General features: G+C 35.2%; 1 protein-coding gene across 2 annotated transcripts in view; it reads right to left on the bottom strand.

Annotated features, from left to right (window-relative positions):
• LOC114660397 (sortilin-like) overlaps positions 1 to 22,017 on the bottom strand; it is a 228,401-nt gene that overhangs the window by 49,501 nt on the left and 156,883 nt on the right. For both annotated transcript variants that reach the window (XM_051919760.1, XM_028813079.2), the window contains exons 4-6: positions 15,202 to 15,304; positions 5,042 to 5,206; positions 4,610 to 4,683 (exon numbers count right to left, since the gene is read on the bottom strand). In XM_051919760.1, the coding sequence (XP_051775720.1) occupies positions 4,610 to 4,683; positions 5,042 to 5,206; positions 15,202 to 15,304 (342 nt within the window). The remainder of the gene's footprint in view (positions 1 to 4,609; positions 4,684 to 5,041; positions 5,207 to 15,201; positions 15,305 to 22,017) is intronic.

The following is a 22,017-nucleotide window of genomic DNA, read 5'->3' as shown; positions in this document are numbered from 1 at the left end:
CTTTGGACTCGGTTTTGTGAACAGCAGTGCTATCATTTAAACATCAATTTGCAGCCAGGAAACCAGTTATACAGGTGGCTGCCCCAAACCTTGCTATGGCTCTTTGTGGAGTTTGTGACACTAGGTAATGTCTTGTTAAACAAACACTCCATTAGTTAAGCTTGAAAGAATAAAACGGATGTGTTTATGTCTTTTACTTATGTGTTTAATGTATGTCAGTATTAGGTTGCAAGTTGCTTAAAAGAAAAATAAAACAGCAAAGGCATCTTTTACTTTTAACTGAAATAACAACTACTCACAATCTGAGTAGTCTGTTGAAGGTGTGCTCATGGTACTTTATATAAAATTAGTTTTGGCAGAAAAAAGATGCTGCTATACCATGCATAATTGACATTTCAGTTCTCCTTTTTATTTTGTCATATTTACTGATTAAAATCAGGCAGCTCCTCAACCTTTGAACTCTTATGTCAGAAAATCAACACATGCAAATTCTCCTACTCTCTGTTTATCTCTCTCTCTCTGCCTGCCTGCTGGGATCTGTTGTTGTAACAGTCTCTTATTCTGAAAGTACCAGTAACATAACATAACATTCTCAAACAAAATGCTTTATCCAATGTTATGGCAGAAACCAGAACTAGTTAGAGCAACAGTCCATAGCAATCCATTGTTCATTCCTCAAACCCATGCAGCTAACATTATTAAAAAAAAAAAAGGTTTTACAAATTATATACATTTCTAACAATATATTAAAATTATGTTAAACTATCGATTATTAATACATTTATTCATAAAATGGACAATAAACTCACTAAAATTATATATTTTATATGAATTAGTTTCTAAAAAAATTGTGCAATACTAAAACTTAACATTTCACACTGTCTACAAAAAACTGCATTTCATATGCATTAAGACATGCATTTATTTTTTGTCTATAACCATAATAACAGCTTTTCATTTCCTATTGTTGTCTTTTGTATTCTGTTTTTTATAATTTCACATGTTTGACTTGTTCCTGCATAATTATTTACCTGTGTGTTTAAAATTTGTACTCCAGTTCATAGCTGTATCATTAATACTGTATAAACGCCTCTGTTCCTACATATACTATCATGATAACCCTATGATCCATTTCACAAGTAAATCATCTACTACTTCTACCACTACAATAAAATACATAGCAAACTTTATAATAAACACATACTGTATGTAGCATTTGTGGGGCACTACTATTCTTCATATGTTATTTTCCTTTTTACTAAATAAGAGCATCCAGGAAGTTCCACAATAAAAATGTAAAAAAATAAAGTCCCCAAAAGTGACTTGCACTCATAACCAAAAAACAGCTTGTTGCTCTAAGCGTGAATGTGACCACAACAGTGAGCAACTTTAAAGGAAAGCCTTGCCACTGCAGAGACCTGTTAATAAAACCATTGAATCCTTTAAGCCTCCTGTAATCAAAAATTTTTCCCATATTTAATGCTTTATCTATCATTTTAAAAGGTTCTCATTGTAAAAAGTGTATTATTTTTTGGATACAGTACATGAACGTGATTTGAACTTTCTACTGCCATCTGGTGGTTACAATAGGTTAGGTACATTTAATGAAAAAGCCTAATTACAAAACTCTTTTTTTTATATTTTATACATCAGGATATCTAAACTGTATATTTAGAGCAAAATATTTTTAGATGATTAAAATCTATTCTGATTGAACATATGGAAAAATCCATTTAAGAATGTGCAGCCTACACAAGGGGCAATGCAAAGCTATAAATGAAATAATGGGTATAGACACACCTCATCCTTGTAATGAGGATGAAGAAAGCAAGCATTCATGCTACAAACACCTTACTGAGGTACAGATAAAGTGTACAAAGTAAAACCCATTCCCATGGGACCAGGAAACTAATCTTGAAAAAATTCTGAACTTAAAATCCAGTTAAATAACCACAGCAAATAATACTTGAGCTTTCCTTCACTGTTCACAAATTTCAGATGATCACAATCTCACACAAAATGTTCATGTCTTGTTATAATTTATAAATGTACATACATCATCAAGAAGGTGTTTCTACAAGACTGGTAATCTACAAACCGTCCACTCAAATGTGTATATACCACACAGTCAGTTACCAGACATTTCTTTGCTATATTTTTTATAAACAGAAACTCTAATATGTTTACTTAAAGTTTAATGACTGTTTGTATTACCGCTCGTTCAAATAGATATGTATGTTAATGTATACAGTATAATAATAATAATATGTATTCATTTCCCATCCCTGGGTGTTGTATCAAAAGGAGAAGCATTCTCAGAACCCCGAGAAGGAAATGGTACTATGCTATTGCAACAGACAAATTTAAGCATTTAACTACATGATTAAGCTGGCAATATGGTTCGACTTCATATGTTTTAAATTTTCTCTGTCAGCTATAGTATAGAAAGATGAGAACATTTTTTATCATTTGCTTTTGAAATGTCTGTTAGAGATCTTGGATGTCAGGAAACCATGTGTTATATTTGCTAATCTTAACACAGCTACATTATATTTGACATACTTCGTTGAGACAATCTCATTAGAGAATTTACTTGCAGTATGTGCAAACAGGTTGAAGATCAAAATTAACACTTTCTGTAAAGTGTTATTTTCTCAACACCCTTTTAACAATGTTTACCATCAGCTTCCAACTAAAGTGCAAGAGTTTTAAAACACTACAGAATTATAATCCAAAAAAAAACTAGTAGTTGCTGAAAAATATGCTGCAAATATAGGGAAATACACTTTAAAAATCAACGTTTTTGATAAATACTGAGGCAAAGGTAAACCCACAATACTTATGATGATGATGTGTATACCTCTAAATAGAGCCATTAGATTAAAACTGATACAGTGATTTTAACCTGTCTTTTCACATACATTTTTTTTTTAATCTGTGCATCGTAAATCTACAGTAGTATGTAAATGCTACATGGTTATGTACTTCCTCTGTTTCTCTATATTATATATTATATGTTGCTCTGCATTATATCTGTGTAAGCACTCTGAGCCTAATTTAATTAGACTGCTATATATAAAATTAAGTTCATTAAACTTAACTGAAATGTAATATCCTGAGTTGTTACCAAAGATATAAGCATATTGGTCACGAAACGCAAGACAAACTTATAAATTACTCTTTACAGTGTGACGTGAGTTCTAACCACTGGAACACTGCTAGATTCTGTTACTGCCATCTTTACATTATGTTCCTCTAAGCCTGACAGCACAAAAAAACAAAACAAAACAAACATTCAGGGGTCTAACCTGGAAGTACTGGAAGAAGGTCAATCAGTCCTGGATGTGAATTCACTATTTGTTTATGGCATATTATTTCTTTAACAGCATATTAGTATTTTCATTTCATTATTAACATTGTTTGTTTAATTTAATGATACTGGCACATTTTTAGCACAGCTGCCTCTCTACTCCAGGTGACTAGGCTTGAAATCTCACCCAATTTTCTTTTCAAATGAAGGCTGCATATCCTCCCAATGCCTTCATTGTTTTTACTCATGTACTCTGATTTCTTCTCAGTTCCTAATAATTAAACAATTCTAATTTGGCCCAGTGAGCATTAAAGTGTGTGATTGTTTCCTAAGACAGGCTGGTATCTCCCAGGTACAGAAAAAGGGCAGAATATTTGTACATCTAAACATATATAACAAAAAAGTGAAAGTCACTTTTAGTTTTATAAGTGTTAGGCACTAATTCTCCGCTACAGGAGAGTTCACAGAAAATTATTCTTTAAAAAAATTATTAAAATATTTTACAAATTAAATAAATCAAAAACATTTTAATTATTTCTCTGACCAATCTAGTTTTAGTGTATGGGTAAAGACATTAAAAACTAGTTGTTGGCAAAAATACTCTTATACATTGTTTAAACTAACAGGCATAGACAGACATAGGGTACTAAAACTTACAATCAGAAAAACAGAGTGGATTAAAATATAACAACATACTATATTTACTAGCTTTGTTTCTCTTGAATTTCTCATTAAGATTTGGCTCAGACAATCTGTTTCACTGAATTATTTTTGTTCTGTCTCAGGAGACAAGGACCATAACAAGCAACCTATTCCATACATGACAAAATCTTATGGTCTACATGTACCTTTTGGAACCTCTAATGTTAAATGTCAAATCATAAAACTCATATTTATTATTTTACATTAAGCATAGGGTTTAATTAATTGATTTATTATTAAGGGAATATTGCTAGCTTGAGATCTATGCTAATAATGCTAAATTTGCTTAGCATTAATTATCTTAAATGTATAAGACATTTTACAGATATTTTTCTTCTTCATATTGCTTTAAGAGTTACAGAGTTACAGTTTTATTGGATATACCTTACGAGTAAATCAGTGAATGACATCTTTCATGCAAACAAAATATGTTTAAGTAATACGAAAAAGCAAATAATTATCACTTATTATTGGATATCATTATAAAATTTACCTTCTACAGCTTTAGTTAAAGTTAGGTGCAAAGTATAATCCAAGGTGTAATTGCAAAGTTTTTTATGGTGTACTTCAGTACAATGTATGATTATATTTACTTACCAAGCAAAAGTCTGCACATTGTCATGTATTTTTGTCCATTGCTTTCCGAAGTTGAGAGAAAGCCATAAACTATCCTGAAATGAGTAAAAAAAAGACTAATGAAAATACAAATAGAAAAATACAAACCCATTAACAGTTATTTTACTTAAAAGATTTGGGCACTATAGAATGCAAAAAATCTTATATCAAACTGATGCAAGAATATTAAAGGGTAAAGTAGCTTTACTGTAAACATTACTTCCTATGTTATGCATGATGCTAATATTACACATTTGTTATTATTTAAGTCAACTAGCTATCAAAAAGCTAATACAATTAAAATTTTTTAATTATTAATAATTTGTTATATTTAAATACTATAAACTGATTTCTAAGTATGGTAAAAATGCTATTGAAAAATAAAATCAAATATGCAAAATTTGACAAACTTACGTTACTGCAAGTGACCAGCAGGTAATCTAGACTTGAGTGGTAGACAATTTGCTGTGCAGGAAGGAAAGCAAGCTCCACTGCATCAAAATGTATCCCAGAGTCTGAAGACATGAACAGCTTGCCTACATGCCTTTGATCTACTTGCATAAATGATGTCAGAATTACCTGAATGAAAATATAAAGGACTTTGAAATATTCAAATCATTAATTACATAAAATGATAAAGAATCATACAAAATATTTTAAACAGCAACAAGATACTGGAAACTATAACCACTAATGGCTTAGATGGATTTGGGTAGATGCAGACAAAAACAATTTTGTATTCCTTAACCATGACAATTCCCACTGGTAACAGAAACTGGCTATATTTTTTTACACTATGTGACATGACACCCATAAGCCTCAAGTTGAAATCATCCCAGGATTGGATGCCAGTCCATTGCAGGAGCTTTTAGGAAGGTATTTCAATTATTTACATGTCTGTAGTTCTTATTTTGTACTATTTTAAACATGCAGTACTGAATTAATTAGACAGTTTGTTCTGCCGCCTTAGGATCAGCAAAATTGCCCTGCAACCAATCCTGAGTAGTCATACATCAAGTTTGTTGTTCTTTACTTAGCCATTGACTTACACACATATATACTGTATATAAATGTACACCAATACATGGATGCTGTCACAGGGCACTTCTGAGTTTGAGTGCTACTCTGCTAGGAATATGTTTTGTTTATTTCTTTAGTAGGAATAATACAGACTCTCTTCCTATTCATCTTATATTAAGACAAAGTAAAAGATAAGTTACAAGCTCAACATGTGCCATTCTGATGAATATTAAGACATTTTCCTTTATGCCACTGGATTAAAAGAGATCCTTAAATATAAAGACAGGATCAAGGGAGTGACAACCAAATTTCTGACATGAAAACAAAACATAGTAGATTCTCTTGCAGTATAGGTCTTAAAAATAAAATTTGTATCTCTTAAAAATACTAGTAACAATGATTTTAAAAAAGGCTTACTACCAGATAAAACATAGCCTGACACTTTTTGCCTGCTCATTTAAACCTTGTGTAAAATAACCATCATTAATAGTTAAAGAGGTCTGTGAAGCGTTAATGAAACATACATTTTTTGGAAGACACAAAAAATAAACATTAAACATTTCTGACAAAACACTACTAATAATAATGATAATAAAGATAATAAAAATACTAACAATAACAATAATCAGTTTCCTTCCCCATCTGATGTTGTGGGTTCAAATACTGTTACTCACACTGTGTCACCATGAGCAAGTCACTTCACCCGCCTATGCCCCAAATGGAAGAATAAAAGAAACGTTTTCAAACTGTTCTTTTCAAAGAATCTTGTATGTGACCTCTTCAAACCAGTCTGGATTCTTCTTCTTTGCAGCAAGATCCACAGTTCATCAACATCAGGATTGGTAGTCATGATGTCACCATCTGTAGCTGGGATAGGGATGTGTTCAAGCTGAGTGTTAAGATGACTTGTCAAAGCGTCTCTGGTGTCAATGGTCACAAGGGATGCAACGGTAGGTCTTGGGGGAGTTGTCTTTTCGTAGGTGGTTTGAGTACAGCACAGAGGATGGACTACACAAGTCTATGGTCTGTCCAGCATTCTGCTTCTGACATAACTCGTGTGATCTGCACATTCTGGAGACCACACTGATGGGCAATAATATAGTCCAGGATGCATCCATGTTGTCTTGTGTTTTGTCTGGGAGCTGAAACATTGTGTTGGTAATGGACAGTTGGTGCTCTGCGCAGAAGGACAAGAGATGGATCCCACTAGTGTTCATATTTCCAGTTCCATGTTTTCTTATGACATCATTCCAGACATCAGAGCACTGCCAACTCATGCTTTAAAATCTCCAAAGAAGGCAATCAATAAAGAAACATTCCATACTGCTTCATCAATGGAAACACAGAAGCTGTTCTCTTCTACATCTGTAGAGTCCAGCATAGGAGTACATGATGTGATTATTTTCATATAGGAACTTTTCACCAGTAAAATACGCAAGATCATTAACCGTGAGCTGATGCTGACAGAAGAACCCAGGATTTTTGAGAGGAGTTTTTCTTATTGGTGGTTTTGCCACCTGACATTACATCCCCCCACCCCTGCCAAAAAATAGTGATGGTTAGTTGTTTTATAACTTCACTGGGACAGGACATCATGGTCATTACTCAGTTAGCTGACAACGGGCAAATTAATTATTTGGACTTTTTTTTTTGCTTTAAGGCACATTTCACTTGATGCAACCTTGAACAAAATCTTGAAAATCTATCTGAGTCACCTCTTGGTAGACTTCTGATTTTGTTCAGTTTGCTAAACTTGTTTGTGCAGTGGCTGCATTTATCACTAAATATCTGTAAATTTTAAAAATTCTTTCAAAAAAGTTGGAAAAAACTGACAGCAATTGAAAATGTAGTGCACCCTTTTTACATAAATTTCAAAACTACATTTTACTGTGAAACTAGAATAGCAAAAACACCCAGTTATTACAACTGGCACAATGGTACTATAAGTTTGTCTGTTTTGATCACATCATGCATTTAGGAACCTCTGTGCATCTGATATTCCAGCTTGTACATGCCTTTCTATGTGCTTCTTGTTGTCTTTTTTTGTCGAACACTGCAGCCCTCTTGTGGATGCTGGACAACATTATACCTGGGCATGAGGTTTTATAATTTTATATAGATAAATGAGTCCACCATGCTGAGAGGCAAACTTGCCCTTTGCACAAAAAACTTTGAGTATGTATTTTCTCTTACAATTCCCAAACATAGACATTCCTATTAATGGCAACATTAACAGTTTCTTAATAAGGTAACTGATGAATTAATATTGAATCTTGGAAAGTGGGAGGATGCCTGAGGAGTGGAGAAGAAGTGTACTGGTGCCGATATTTAAGAATAAGGGGGATGTGCAGGACTGCAGTAACTACAGGGGAATAAAATTGATGAGCCGCAGCATGAAGTTATGGGAAAGAGTAGTGGAAGCTAGGTTAAGAAGTGAGGTGATGATTAGTGAGCAGCAGTATGGTTCCATGCCAAGAAAGAGCACAACAGATGCAATGTTTGCTCTGAGGGTGTTGATGGAGAAGTTTAGAGGAGGCCAGAAGGAGTTGCATTGCGTCTTTGTGGACCTGGAGAAAGCATATGACAGGGTGCTTCGAGTGGAGCTGTGGTATTGTATGAGGAAGTCAGGAGTGGCAGAGATGTACATAAGAGTTGTACAGGATATGTACGAGGGAAGTGTGAATGTGGTGAGGTCTGCGGTAGGAGTGACGGATGCATTCAAGGTGGAGGTGGGATTACATCAGAGATCGGCTCTGAACCCTTTCTTATTTGCAATGGTGTTTGACAGGTTGACAGACAAGATTAGACAGGAGTCCCCGTGGACTATGATGTTTGCTGATGACATTGTGATCTGTAGCGATAGTAGGGAGCAGGTTGAGGAGACCCTGAAGAGGTGGAGGTATGCTCTAGAGAGGAGAGGAATGAAGGTCAGTAGGAACAAGACAGAATGCATGTGTGTAAATGAGAGGGAGGTCAGTGGAATGGTGAGGATGCAGGGAGTAGAGTTGGCGAAGATGGATGAGTTTAAATACTTGGGATCAACAGTACAGAGTAATGGGGATTGTGGAAGAGAGGTGAAAAAGAGAGTGCAGGCAGGGTGGAATGGGTGGAGAAGAGTGTCAGGAGTGATTTGTGACAGATGGGTATCAGCAAGATTGAAAGGAAAGGTCTACAGGACGGTATTGAGACTAGCTATGTTATATGGGTTGGAGACAGTGGCACTGACCAAAAAGCAGGAGACAGAGCTGGAGGTAGCAGAGTTAAAGATGCTAATATTCGCACTGGGCGTAACGAGGATGGATAGGACTAGAAATGAGTACATTTGAGGGTCAGCTCAAGTTGGACGGTTGGGAGACAAAGTCAGAGAGGCAAGATTGTGTTGGTTTGGACATGTGCAGAGGAGAGATGCTGGGTATATTGGGAGAAGGATGCTAAGGATAAGGATGCCAGGGAAGAGGAAAAGAGGAAGGCATAAACAAAGGTTTATGGATGTGGTGAGAGAGGACATGCAGGTGATGGGTGTAACAGAACAAGATGCAGAGGACAGAAGGATATGGAAGAAGATGATCCGCTGTGGCAACCCCTAACGGGAGCAGCCGAAAGAAGAAGAAGAAGATGAATTAATATTGATGTTTTATATCATGGAGAAATCAAGGATTGATGATTGTACATGTGTTTAACTGTGTCTTAGTGTTACAGTTACAGAAGTGTTACAGTGTGTATTTGGAGAAATTGGTTGAGGCAATTTCTAATATCCTGGGAATGCATTATTTTTTCCCTTTTAAAATAATGGGAAATAGTTTTTCAATATCTCATTTTTAATTTTATGACCTGTTCTAAGGAACTGATCAGATTATAAGGGATGACTGTAATTATAAACATGATGCCACTGCAGTTCCTTTTAAAACAAAAAGTCAAATACAAATGTATTGTACAATTTAAATGTATTGTACAATTTGAAAAATAGAGTTTATTTATTTTAAGGCAGTATCACTGAAAAATATATGGCCGGTTCTCTTATGAAACTGATTAGTCATAACTATCTGTGTATAAGATGTCTTTTTCATGTCCTTCACAATGAAAAGTTTTTAAAAATAATCGATTAAGTGATAAAGGAAGGGGGTGGAGAATGTTTCAAAGTTACTGTTAAATGGCAGTTAATCTCGTTACAAATTCAGAAGTGCTGTTGGTCAAGCAACACATGCATATAAGCATGTACTGTAAAATGGTGTTATGCAATGCGTTGAAGAGATTATGCAGAAGTGTTTGTCTTTTTTTCCTCCATGAGCTAGGTTGTAACAATCTACTGAAATCTTCCTTGCTGTTGGGAAATTCTACAATTACTGTACAAGTATGAATTACTTTATTCATAAACTTGTGTGTTCTGAAATGCACTTTTTATTCTAAAATTACTGTCTTACTGTAATTTTACCAAGTGTTTCTGAGTAAAATAATTTAGAATACATCCTTATAATCTAACAATATAGTTTAAGATGCAAGAACACACATCTTTAATTTTTTTATTACTGTTGCTTCTCTATCATTTCCCTTTAAATCAAAAGAGAGAACAGTACCATATTCTTGATTACCTGTAAGAAATCATGTATCACATATTACATACAAGAAACTATCAAATAACTAGCTGTGCTTTAATTACTTTCAAGATTGTAACCTGTAAACCGGGGCAAACTTGAGCAAAACACAATATTTTATTAATGTAAGTTAGTGTTTAATTGCCCCCTCTAGCATACAAGAAGACGGCAGAAAGCATGGTGTTGTCATGTGGATGCCTTATATTTGTAAATAAGAAAGAAAGAAAGAAAGAAAGAAAGAAAGAAAGAAAGAAAGAAAGAAAGAAAGAAAGAAAGATCTAAACCAAAAACAATTATAGAAAACATTACTTCTCTGCCACTAAAATGTACATTAATTCAGACAAATTCAAACTGTATTATAGTAAATTAAATGCATCTTTCTTTGACCTTGAAAGGGGCTCAAGATTTACTGGTGTAAAGTTGTGTATGTTTCCATACATCAGTTTGCATTGTGCTTAACCAAAACACCAAAGTATAGAAACCATTTTGCTCAGATTATTATTTACAGTTAATACTCTATGATAGCACTATAAGCACTATATAAATAAAACAGACACAACATTTTCCAACTATAAAAATGCTACACAAATTCAGCACAAAAGGACCTTTAACAAGTTGAAAAACTCAGATGGCCTTCCCAGCTTTATTCTGTTAAACTGAAAAATGACCAGTAATCCCCACATTCATTCATTTTTTGAATTTGCTAATTTTACTATGCAAGGGATTTGCTATATCATATGGAAAATACTGCAAAGCTTTCAGAAATCTGTTAATAGGTTTTTTTAAACTGCTCATTCCACCATAAGCCTCAAGTAGAAATCAACCCAGGATGGGATGCCAGTCCATTGCAGGAGCGTTTATGAAGGTATTTAATTATTTAGATGTCTGTAGTTCTTACTTTGTACTATTTTAAACATACAATACTAAATTAATTAGTCTGAGTTTGTTCTGCCGCCTTAGGATCAGCAAAATTTCCCTGCAACAAATGCTGACTTTCCTTCAAACTGTTTGTTCCTGAAAGCACATAAATATTAGCTCAAAGCAATTTTAACCCTTTAAAATCACCATTATCAAATTACCATTCATCTAGGTTTACCACATTATGATTCAGAAGTTGTCATATTCCATGATTATAAGATGTTTTCCAATGTAAGTATATGTAAGAAGTATTCGAAGTGTTACTTGATAGTGTGTTTAACATAGTAAACTCATCATTAGATACGTGGGTCTTCTCAGACTGTCTTTAAGACTGCTGTTGTTAAACACCTGCTCAAGAAAAATAATCTCGACTCCTCTGTTTTTTGACAATTTTAGACCTATTTCTAACCTGCCTTTCTTAGTAAAATTCTAGAAAAGGCAGTCATTACACAGCTAAATGATCACTTGAAAAAACATTAACAAACATGCTATTTTTAAGTTTCAGTTGGGTTTTAGAACAATCACAGTACAGAAACTGCACTGGTTAAAGTAGTACATGACTTGCGGGTTAATGTGAAAAGAGGCCGTTTATCGGTTCTCATTCTCTTAGATCTGAGTGCAGCATTTCATACCATTGGTCACAATATTCTTATAAGTCACCTTAGTCAGTGGGTGGGCCTCCCGGGCAATGTCTTAAATTGGTTTGAATCTTACTTAACAAGTAGAAAGTTCTTTGTTAGTTGTGGTAATTATACTTTGAAGACACATGGTATTCTATATGGTGTTCCACAAGGATCTATTCTGGGTCTACTGCTCTTTTCGATCTACATGCTTCCATTAGGTCAGATTAACTCAAGGCATAACGCAAGCTACCAAGGCTATGCTGATGACACACAACTGTATTTATCAACAGCGCCTGATGACCCCGACTCTCTTGGTTCACTGACCAAATGTCTTGCGTTGTGTTGAGTGGATGAGTAATAATTTTCTCAAACTAAATAAGGAAAAAACAAATCTTAGTGAATGGCAAAAACGGATATAGTGAGGGTTTTAGAAATAAACTTGATCCATTAGGCTTAAAAGTCAAGACAAAGGTAAAAACTTTGGGGATAATTATGACTCTGAACTGAATTTTAAATCACATATTAATCAGATTACTAGGACAGCATTTTTTCACTTAAAAAATATAGCAAAAATTAGATCCCTTATAACTTTGCAAGATGCTGAAAAATTAGTTCATGCTTTTGTTTGTAGTCGACTAGATTACTGTAGCATTACTAGATTACTGTAGATTACTGTAACGCACTCTTCTCAGGACTACCCAAAAAAGACATTAATCGCTTGCAACTAGTGCAGAATGCAGCTGCCAGAATCTTAACTAGAAAAAGAAAAAAATCTGAGCACATCTCTCCAGTTTTGATGTCATTACTTTGGTTACCTGTGCCATTTAGAATTGACCTTAAAATACTACGTTTGGTTTACAAAGCCTTAAGTAATCTCACTCCATCCTATATTTTGGAATGCCTTTCACCTTACACCCCAAATCATAACGTTAGATCTTCAAATGAGTGTCTGCTTATAATTCCAAGAGCTAAACTTAAAAGAAGTGGTTAGGCAGTCTTGTGCTGTTATGCACCTAAAATCTGGAATATTTTACTGATCGAAATTCATCAGGCTAGTATGGTGGAGCACTTCACAAAAAACTGCGAAAAAACAATACTTTAACACGGCTTCCTCATAGCTACATTTTATTATAACCCTGATATACTGTATATGCATTGAATTATCATTTTTATCATGGCTCTGTAATCCATACTAACCCCTACTTTCTATGATGTTCTTTTTCTGGTTTTCTGTGGTAGTGATCTGCGCCACCACCACCTGATCAAGGCACCATGCAGTCCCTACATTGATGGAGTGAAGGCCAAATGTCCACATGACCGTCATCATCTAATTCTTCCACGTGAAGTCTGATGAGTGTGAGGACTGATTTAGATCATTTATGTTAGATTGAATATCCAGTGGGGGCTGGGTGGTCTTGTGGCCTCAGAACCCCTGCATTTCGTTGTTTGTCTCCAGTCCTCTGGAGTTTTTTTGTTTGTTTTATCTGTCCTTCTGGCCACTGGATCTTACTTTAGTCTTTGTTATTTAGTATTGCCTAATCTTATTTTTATATTGTTATTTTTTATAAACTTTTCTATCTTCTTCTTGTAATGCACTTTGAGCTACATCATTTGTATGAAAATGTGCTATATAAATAAATATTGTTATTGTTGTTGATGTTTTCCATAGCAAGCAAATTTCAGAGAATTCAATTTAAACTTGCAGTGGAAGTTAATTTCATGATGAAAAATAAAGCTCTTGCTTGAAAAAAAAAGGTTTAAATATAGTGTTCAGTGTTGAATTAAGGAAAAAGAAAAATCATTGGCCTCTTTGTATATTAAATTATGTGCAGAAACAAACCTTGTATACAGTATAATTTATCATCATGGAGTGTGTTCTCAAGGTCTAAATTCAAAATCTATGTAAATGATTGGAGACTAAGGAGATAAATTGCAGTAGTTTTGAAAGTGAAATGTTTTCCCATTCTTGCCTGATATAGGATTTCAGCTACTCAACAGTTTGGGGTGGAGAGGGGTCTCCTTTTTTGTAATTTTCATGTCACACTGCAAAACATTTTTTTAAATGGATAACTGGCCTGGACTGCATGCAGGCCAGTTTAGTACCCAGACTCTTTTATTATGGAGCCATGCTGTTGTAATACATGCAGAATGTGGTTTGACATTGTCTTGCTGAAATAAGTAAGAACTTCCTGAAAAAGACATTACCTGAGTGACAGTGTATATTGCTCCAAATATATACATATTGTTCAACATGAATGGTGACTTAACAGATGTGCAAGCTACCCATGCCATGTGCACTAATGTACCCTATACCATAATGAATACTGGTTTTTGAACTGTGTGCTGATAAAAGCTGAATGGTCCCTCTCTTTTTTAGCTTGGAGGACACGGAATCCATGATTTCCAAAAAGAATTTCAAATACTGACTCATCAGAGCACAGGACAGTTTTCCCTTTGCCTCAGTCCATTGTAAAACAGCTCAGGCCCAGAGAAAGCAGTGGTGTTTGTGGACCATATTTATATGTAGTTAGTTCTTTTCATGGCAGAGTTTTAACTTGCATTTGTGGATGCAGTGATGAACTGTGCTCATAGACAAAAGTTTTCTGAAGTGTTCCTGAGCCTATATAGTGATTTCCAGTAAGAATTGCATCTGTTTTTAATGCAGTACTTTCTAAGGGGGCAAAGATCACAGCTATCCAATATTGGTTTTCGGTCTTGTCCCTTTTTTTCAGGAATTTCTTCAAATTCTCTCAATTTTTAATTATATTACATACCACAGATGGTGAAATCCTCAAATTTGTGTCAATTTTACATAGAGGGACGTTATTCTTAAATTGTTGCCCGTACAGTCTTTTACACAGGGCAGTGAACCCCTCCCCATATTTACATCTTAGAGGCTCCTCTTCTTGGGATACTCTTTTTATACCCAATCACGTTACTGGCTTGATGCCAATTAAACTAATTAGTTATAGCGGGTTGGATAATGGATAGATGGATGGATGTTCCAACAGGTGTTTTTTTTTTTTTGCTTTACACATTTTTTTCAGACTTTGGTTACCCCTGTCCAACTTTTCTGAAATGTGCTGCTGGCCACAAATCCAAAACAAACATATATTTTTCAAAAGACAACAAAATCTCTCAGCTTCAACATGTGATATGTTGTCTTTGTTCTATTTCTAATGAAATATAGGTTTAAATGATTTACCAATCATCACATTCTGTTTTTATTTACATTTCACACAGCGTCCCAACTTTTTTGGAAATAGGGTTGATGAATATCACTATTAAATAGAAAAATCTGAATGTAATTACATACAAAGAAAACCTTACAAACATGAAAATACATTAGAAAAATCAAACAAGGTGTTCCTAAACACTAAAATGAAATTAAAAGCTTGGGAAAGTTAAAAGGATTATTTACCCGTTTTGAATTCCCAGGTCCCACATTAATGCCAAACTGTTGTTCCAAGTTAGCATTTCCAATAACATCAGTTATATCTTTGAAGGTTTTTCCAGAATCCTCACTGGAAGAAAATTCAAGAGAACAAGTTACTTTCATGTAATTTTACTTTACTAGCTGCAATATTTTAAAGTGATGAAAATATAAACTGACTATTTAATAAAGGATATTAGTCAACAATAAAATTAAATTGTGATCTTTTCCACGTCTTATTTAATGTATTTTAACATTTCAAAAAAGAAAAACAAAGCAGTTATTCTCTACTTTACTGTGAGTAATATAATTAGATCAAAGTTCCACAAATGTGGAGATATAAAATAAGATGCATACAAATTTTTGGGATAACCTAGATTAAGCAGGCAGGGGTATTTTTTTAACATTTTTAAAATGTTAGCAAAATAAACTAGCAATGCATGTAAAATTAACATGATATCAAAAACATAAAATGCATTAAGGCATATCTTTCAATTGCATTCCCAAGAATGGGGGAAAGACAGTACTGAAGGGCTGCCATTTGGTCATTCAGCAACATAACACAATGATCTTACTAAAAAGCCTTAAATCAGTCTTGTTAAAATTTAAAAAAAAAACTGCTAGAATACCATGATCAGACCTAAGTATGATAACAATGACCTTGGTATCTACTAAAGACTAGTGATGAGCGAACCCATCCAAATTCGCTTTGCCTTGAAAACGCAAAAATGTTTGGTAATTTTGCCAAATCAACCAAAATATATTGAATGTGAAGAAGAAACTGAACTAGTTTTGAGTGGATTATAATGGTGCAATTATATCTATAGTATTCCTGAGGGCCAGGGAAGTGTCTACCGCCAAGGCTGGATTATTGCTGATTATTATGACCAAAAAAGTGAGGTAGCAGTGCAAACCACTGTGCCACCGGGCTTCTCTAAGACAAAATTATACCCCAAATCTACATACTCCAAATCCTTTATACTGTATGTCTCTCTGCATCTCCCAAGCTAACACCCACAGAACCTGTGATGCAAAGAATCAGTGTATACTTGGGGACAGTCCTTGTCTCAACCCAATCTACACTACATACCAAGGAACATAACATGTTTAATCAAGCAGTGACTGCATAAAGCACAATTTATCTTGCAGAACAACAAAGTATTTTCATAATATTTTCATTAATATCAGCTAATGCACACCAAAAATGAAAATACTGGGAGTTTTTATTTATTTATACTCGGCTAGAATATTGGGATGTGTTTCCCCAAAAGAATTATAACAATAAGAATATATAAAATCTATCCTGAGATCTGTCTTTAATTTAGAAATATTTCTCAGACTAATTGCATCTGAAGTAGAATGTTAAATCCTTTGTAATCTGCATGTTCCATACTCCAGTTGTTAATTACTAAGTGCTCCTTAAACAACTTAGAATTACAATTTCAACTTATTTTTTGTATAGTGTTCTTTATTGACTGCTGACACAGGGGGCTTTGAACAATTCTCAGTTAAAATACAAGTATAGATTATACTAATTACTAAATACAGAACTGGTACACATATACAGTAAATACAGATTTATTAAAATACATAAAGAACAAGGTAGAAACTGATTAAACATAAATGGAAGCCAACAATATCTGTCCATTAATTAATTGATGAACTATGGCCAGCTGCTCTGATCTAGCTGTTGATCTCAACTCTCTTCTTCCCTCATTTGTGAACAAGTCCCCGAGATACTTAAAACTTCTCCACTTGAAGCAGCACTTCATCCCCAACCCAGAGAGGGAACTCCACTCTTTTCAGGATGAGAACCATGACCTCTGACTTAGAGGTACTGATCCTCATCCTGGTCGCTTCACACTCAGCTTCAAAGCAACCAAGAACACAGTCCAATGAAGTCAGCAGGACCACATCATCTGCAAAAAAACGGAGATGTGATCCTGAGGTCACCAAACTAGACACCCTCAACTCTTTGACCATACCTATAAATTAACCATTGACAAAGAAAATAATGCAAATAATCAGCATAAGTAACAATATATAAAAAAAGCATCAAAAAATGAACAAAAAGACATAAAATGGGCTATAAACCCAAGGTAGGGCAGAGACCCTGGCTGAAACAAATCACAAACAGTGTCTCTAGAATTATTGTGATTGGCAAAGGACCAGGAGATATTAAAGTGAAGCAGATTCTTCATCAGTGTCAAGCAAAGGTCTAAACCAGGAGATCAAAAATATCACGTGACCAAAGCTCAGGGCAAATCAGTCAAATCAAAAATAGACTGAAACTGAAACAAATGTAATTCTAGGTCTACTTAGAAAATAAGTTTCATTGTTTTTTTATCTAAGTGAAGGATAATCTCGACTTCCACCAAAGCCACAGATATACTGGGAATACTGGTGAAGTAACAAGTGTGACAGTCACAGTCATGTGACCCATGATTCACTTTGCATAAAATAACTGAGAAAATTAAAGAAAATTCAAATTGATCCCAAACAAAATAAAAACCATGAAAAGCATGACATCTTGAGGGTACGCTATCACTCTTTTTCCATATACTACAAAAAAATGAACTATAAATGTTAAAGTACTAATATGGATCCATGGAAAACTAAGAAGAGTGTGCTACAAAGTGGAATGTAAATGGAGGAAGACTAAATTAATAGTGAACTATAAAACTCTTCAAGATATGAGACAGACTATGAGAGACCTTATTTCTCTAAAATTATAAATGATAGTCCTGTTCTCAACTATCCATCCATCCATTTTCCAACCCGCTGAATCCGAACACAGGGTCATGGGGGTCTGCTGGAGCCAATCCCAGCCAACACAGGGCACAAGGCAGGAACCAATCCTGGGCAGGGTGCCAACCCACCGCAGGACACACACAAACACACCCACACACCAAGCGCCAATTTAGAATCGCCAATCCACCTAATCTGTATGTCTTTGGACTGTGGGAAGAAACCAGAGCGCCCGGAGGAAACCCACGCAGACACAGGGAGAACATGCAAACTCCACACAGGGAGGACCCAGGAAGCGAACCTGGGTCTCCTAACTGCGAGGCAGAAGCGCTACTACTGCGCCACCCTCCTGTTCTCAACTATTGACTGTTAAATATGAACACTTTTTACATTTGCTTCACAATTAATTATGTGATGCTTTTTTCATTTTAGTGATTTTTGAATATGAAGGAATTCGATTTAAAATATTTTGCATTTTGGTGCACCAACAATTTGTTCTCCTTATGGACAACGCCATTATGTATTGCACTGCTTGTGGTTGCTATGCAAAATGATACCACGTCACAATGTGAGGTTGCAGTTTATGATGTCACTAACCCAATGGTATAAAAGTTAGCATCGCACATTTCCTGCAACTGGTTTTGAGAGCTTTCTTTAGATTATTTGGCAACGAACTGTAGAGAGTTATTTTTAGCTTTAATTTTGGGTTATGAATTGGTTTAGGTGCATGATCATTTTGTCTTCTCTGTGTTTGACTCTAGTCTGTCTTTAAACATTGATTCTAAATTTATCCATTTCCTGGTCTTTTGCACTACTTATTGGCTCTTTGTCTTGTCATTCAGTTTATTCAATACAATGGAAACACAGTGTTAATGATTAAGCGTGAAGACTTGGCAGTATTTTTTAGAGCTGCAACAACTAATCGACATTATTGACAATAATCGATTATTAAAAAAGTTGGCAATGATCACTTTCATCGATTACTTGGTTACGTTGTTAGGCTTAATACGCTGTGTCGTGCATCTGCATCACTGCTTCTCTCAGCTCTGTATGAATATGAAGAAAGGCAAATGGTAAGACTTTCAAGGTTTGTGAACACGTTACTCTGAACGCAAAAAAATGGCCATGAGTTGCATAAAGTGTGTGGGTCTGACTTTGTATGGCATGGGTGCACATTGAAGATGATCACACATTTGAACAGGAAAAATGCCATTACAGGGTCTGTGGAGAGGTAAGACTTGCCGCAATCCCAGTAAGTTGAATGTCAGCTCAATGTTATGTGATACAGGTATATGAATGCAATGTTTGCTAGGTTAGGCATAATGGCAGCAACAGTGTGTTGGCTGAAAACATATGTGCCAAAGAATCTGCGGTGGTAAAAGGTTTCCAGACACAAAAGAGACAAATAGTGATGCAAAAAGAAATGAGCTTTCAGTTAAAATGAACTTGGGATATTACATAGCAAAGGGAGAACTGAGCTTCACACACATGAACTCACTTGCTTTGCTACAAAAGGAAAATAGTCTGGACATTTCCACAGCATATAACAACTAATTTCAAACATTACTGAAGGAAAAAAAAAAAAAAACAAATTTAGTCATGATAGTACAACAAATTCTTCTATGGTGGAATATTGTGGTGGTCAGACATGATACATGATGCTTTGCCAGTAAAACTTTTCTTTCACAGAAACTGAAGAAAAAAACTTAAGTTACATGTTTAATTTTGAAGTGTGTGTATAATGATTCTGAATACATAAGCCAAATTGTGAGTTTCAATGTATTATTATATACTGTAAATGTTGCATAAAAACCTATGTTTTGTTTAAAATATATACAGGTAGGTCATTTAAAAAAATACTGAAAATACTGTATCACTATATGCAGATGATATGGTACTATATATATCAGATCCACAAAATACTGTGCCTGCAGTCCTAACAGCACTCCCAGAACTTCAAAAGATTTCTGGACTCAAAATTAATTTGAATAAAAAAGTGTGCTCTTCACAGTGAACTCTCTAGCACACAATATGAGATTGGACACCTTACCTTTTATCATTGCAGATCAGTTTAAATACCTAGGGGTAAACATCATAAGTAAACAAAAAGCTCATTATCAACAAAATTTTTCTCTCTGCATGGAAAAACTTAAGCAAGACTTGTATAGATGGTCTACCCTTCATTCACTTTCGCTGGAAGAATTAACACTGTCAAGATGAATATCCTTCCTAATCTGCTTTTTCTATTTCAAAGCATCCCCTTATACATTAACAAATCATTTTAAGAAGTTAGATTCAATCATAACCTCATTCATTTGGAATTCAAAACATCCACACATCCAAAGCACGACACTACAAAGACCAAAGGCAGAAGGTGGCATGGCTCTAGCCTAACTTTCAGTTTTATTACTGGGTGACAAATATACAAGCTACAAAAACCTGGACATTAACACAAATAGATGAACACACACAGGCTTGGTCCACAACAGAAATAAAATTCTGCATTACTCTTTTATATTCCTTGCTGTGTGTCTCAGTAAATGCAAGTTATCATCAATACACTAACAACCCAATTGTGTTTCATTCTCTCATAATATGGAATCAATGTATGAAGTAATTCAAGATAGTGAAGCTTCTATCTGTGGCACCGCTGCACAACAACCACCTTTTTCCACACTCTCAAATGTATGCAGTTTTTAATGCTTGGAAAACATACGGGATTAAATCACTTAGAATATGTACATAGATAATGTCTTTGCATTCTATGAACAAATTGGTAAACTACAAATTTAACTTTCCATAAACACAAGTTTTCAATCTCCAAATTAGAAACTTTGCTAAACAAAATCTGCCCAATTTTCCTCACCTCCCACCTACTTGTATTCCAGAAAAAATATTGATCAGTTTTGAGGACTCAGACAGCATTTCTGTAAAACCATTTTAAAGTCCCTTCCTTTCAAAGATCCCAGACTACGGTGGGAAAAGGATCTCTTACTGAACATTTCAGAAAAGGAGTGGAAGACAGCCATGCACAGAATTCACTCTAGCTCCATAAGCACAAAGCAAACAATTATTCAACTTAAATTATATATCAAGCACATCTGCATCGTTTAAAATTGTCCAAAATGTTTCCAGGGCAAGATGCAACCTGCAAACGTTGCAATCAAGCTCCAGCCTCACTGGGCCATATGTTTTGGGGGTGTACCAAATTAACATCATTCTGGACAAACATTTTTAAATGCCTATCAGACAGCCTTGGTGTCACAATCACTCTCAATCCACTAACAGCTGTGTTTGATGTACTCCCAGATGGGCTTAAAGTGGAGAAGGACAAGCAAACTGTAGTTGCCTTTACTTCACTATTGGCACGTAGACTTATTTTCCTCAAACTGGAAGAATCCTAGCCCACCTCTTTTAAGTCATTGGGTAACTGATGTTATATACTATTTGAAATTGGAAAAAAATCTAATTCTCACTTAAAGGATCTGTTCAAAACCTTTTAAAAATCTGGCAGGATCTAATCAATAAAATTTTAGAATAAGCATTTATATTGGGGAAAAGGATTTTCTCACCCTTTTTTCTACTCTTAAGGTATTACTCAAGCTGTTGGCCTTGCTCTCTTTTTCATGGGTGGGGGTTGATTTGAATTTACTTTTGTCAAACTTGACTTGCTTGTATGGAATGTTACTTGCTTTTAATTAAATTCATCCATCCATCCATTATCCAACCCGCTATATCCTAACTACAGGGTCACGGGGGTCTGCTGGAGCCAATCCCAGTCAACACAGGGCGCAAGGCAGGAAACAAACCCTGGGCAGGGCGCCAGCCCACTGCAGGGCACACGCACACACACACACCCACCCACACACCAAGCACACACTAGGGACAATTTAGAATTGCCAATGCACCTAACCTGCATGTCTTTGGACTGTGGGAGGAAACCGGAGCACCCGGAGGAAACCCATGCAGACACAGGGAGAACATGCAAACTCCATGCAAGGAGGACCCGGTAGGCGAACCCACGTCCCCAGGTCACCCAACTGAGAGGCAGCAGAA

The sequence above is a fragment of the Erpetoichthys calabaricus genome, chromosome 1 (assembly GCF_900747795.2).
Source record: "Erpetoichthys calabaricus chromosome 1, fErpCal1.3, whole genome shotgun sequence".
Taxonomy (NCBI): Eukaryota; Metazoa; Chordata; class Cladistia; order Polypteriformes; family Polypteridae; genus Erpetoichthys; species Erpetoichthys calabaricus.
Note: the sequence above shows the minus strand (reverse complement) of the source record. Positions and strands in the feature narration are given on the sequence as shown.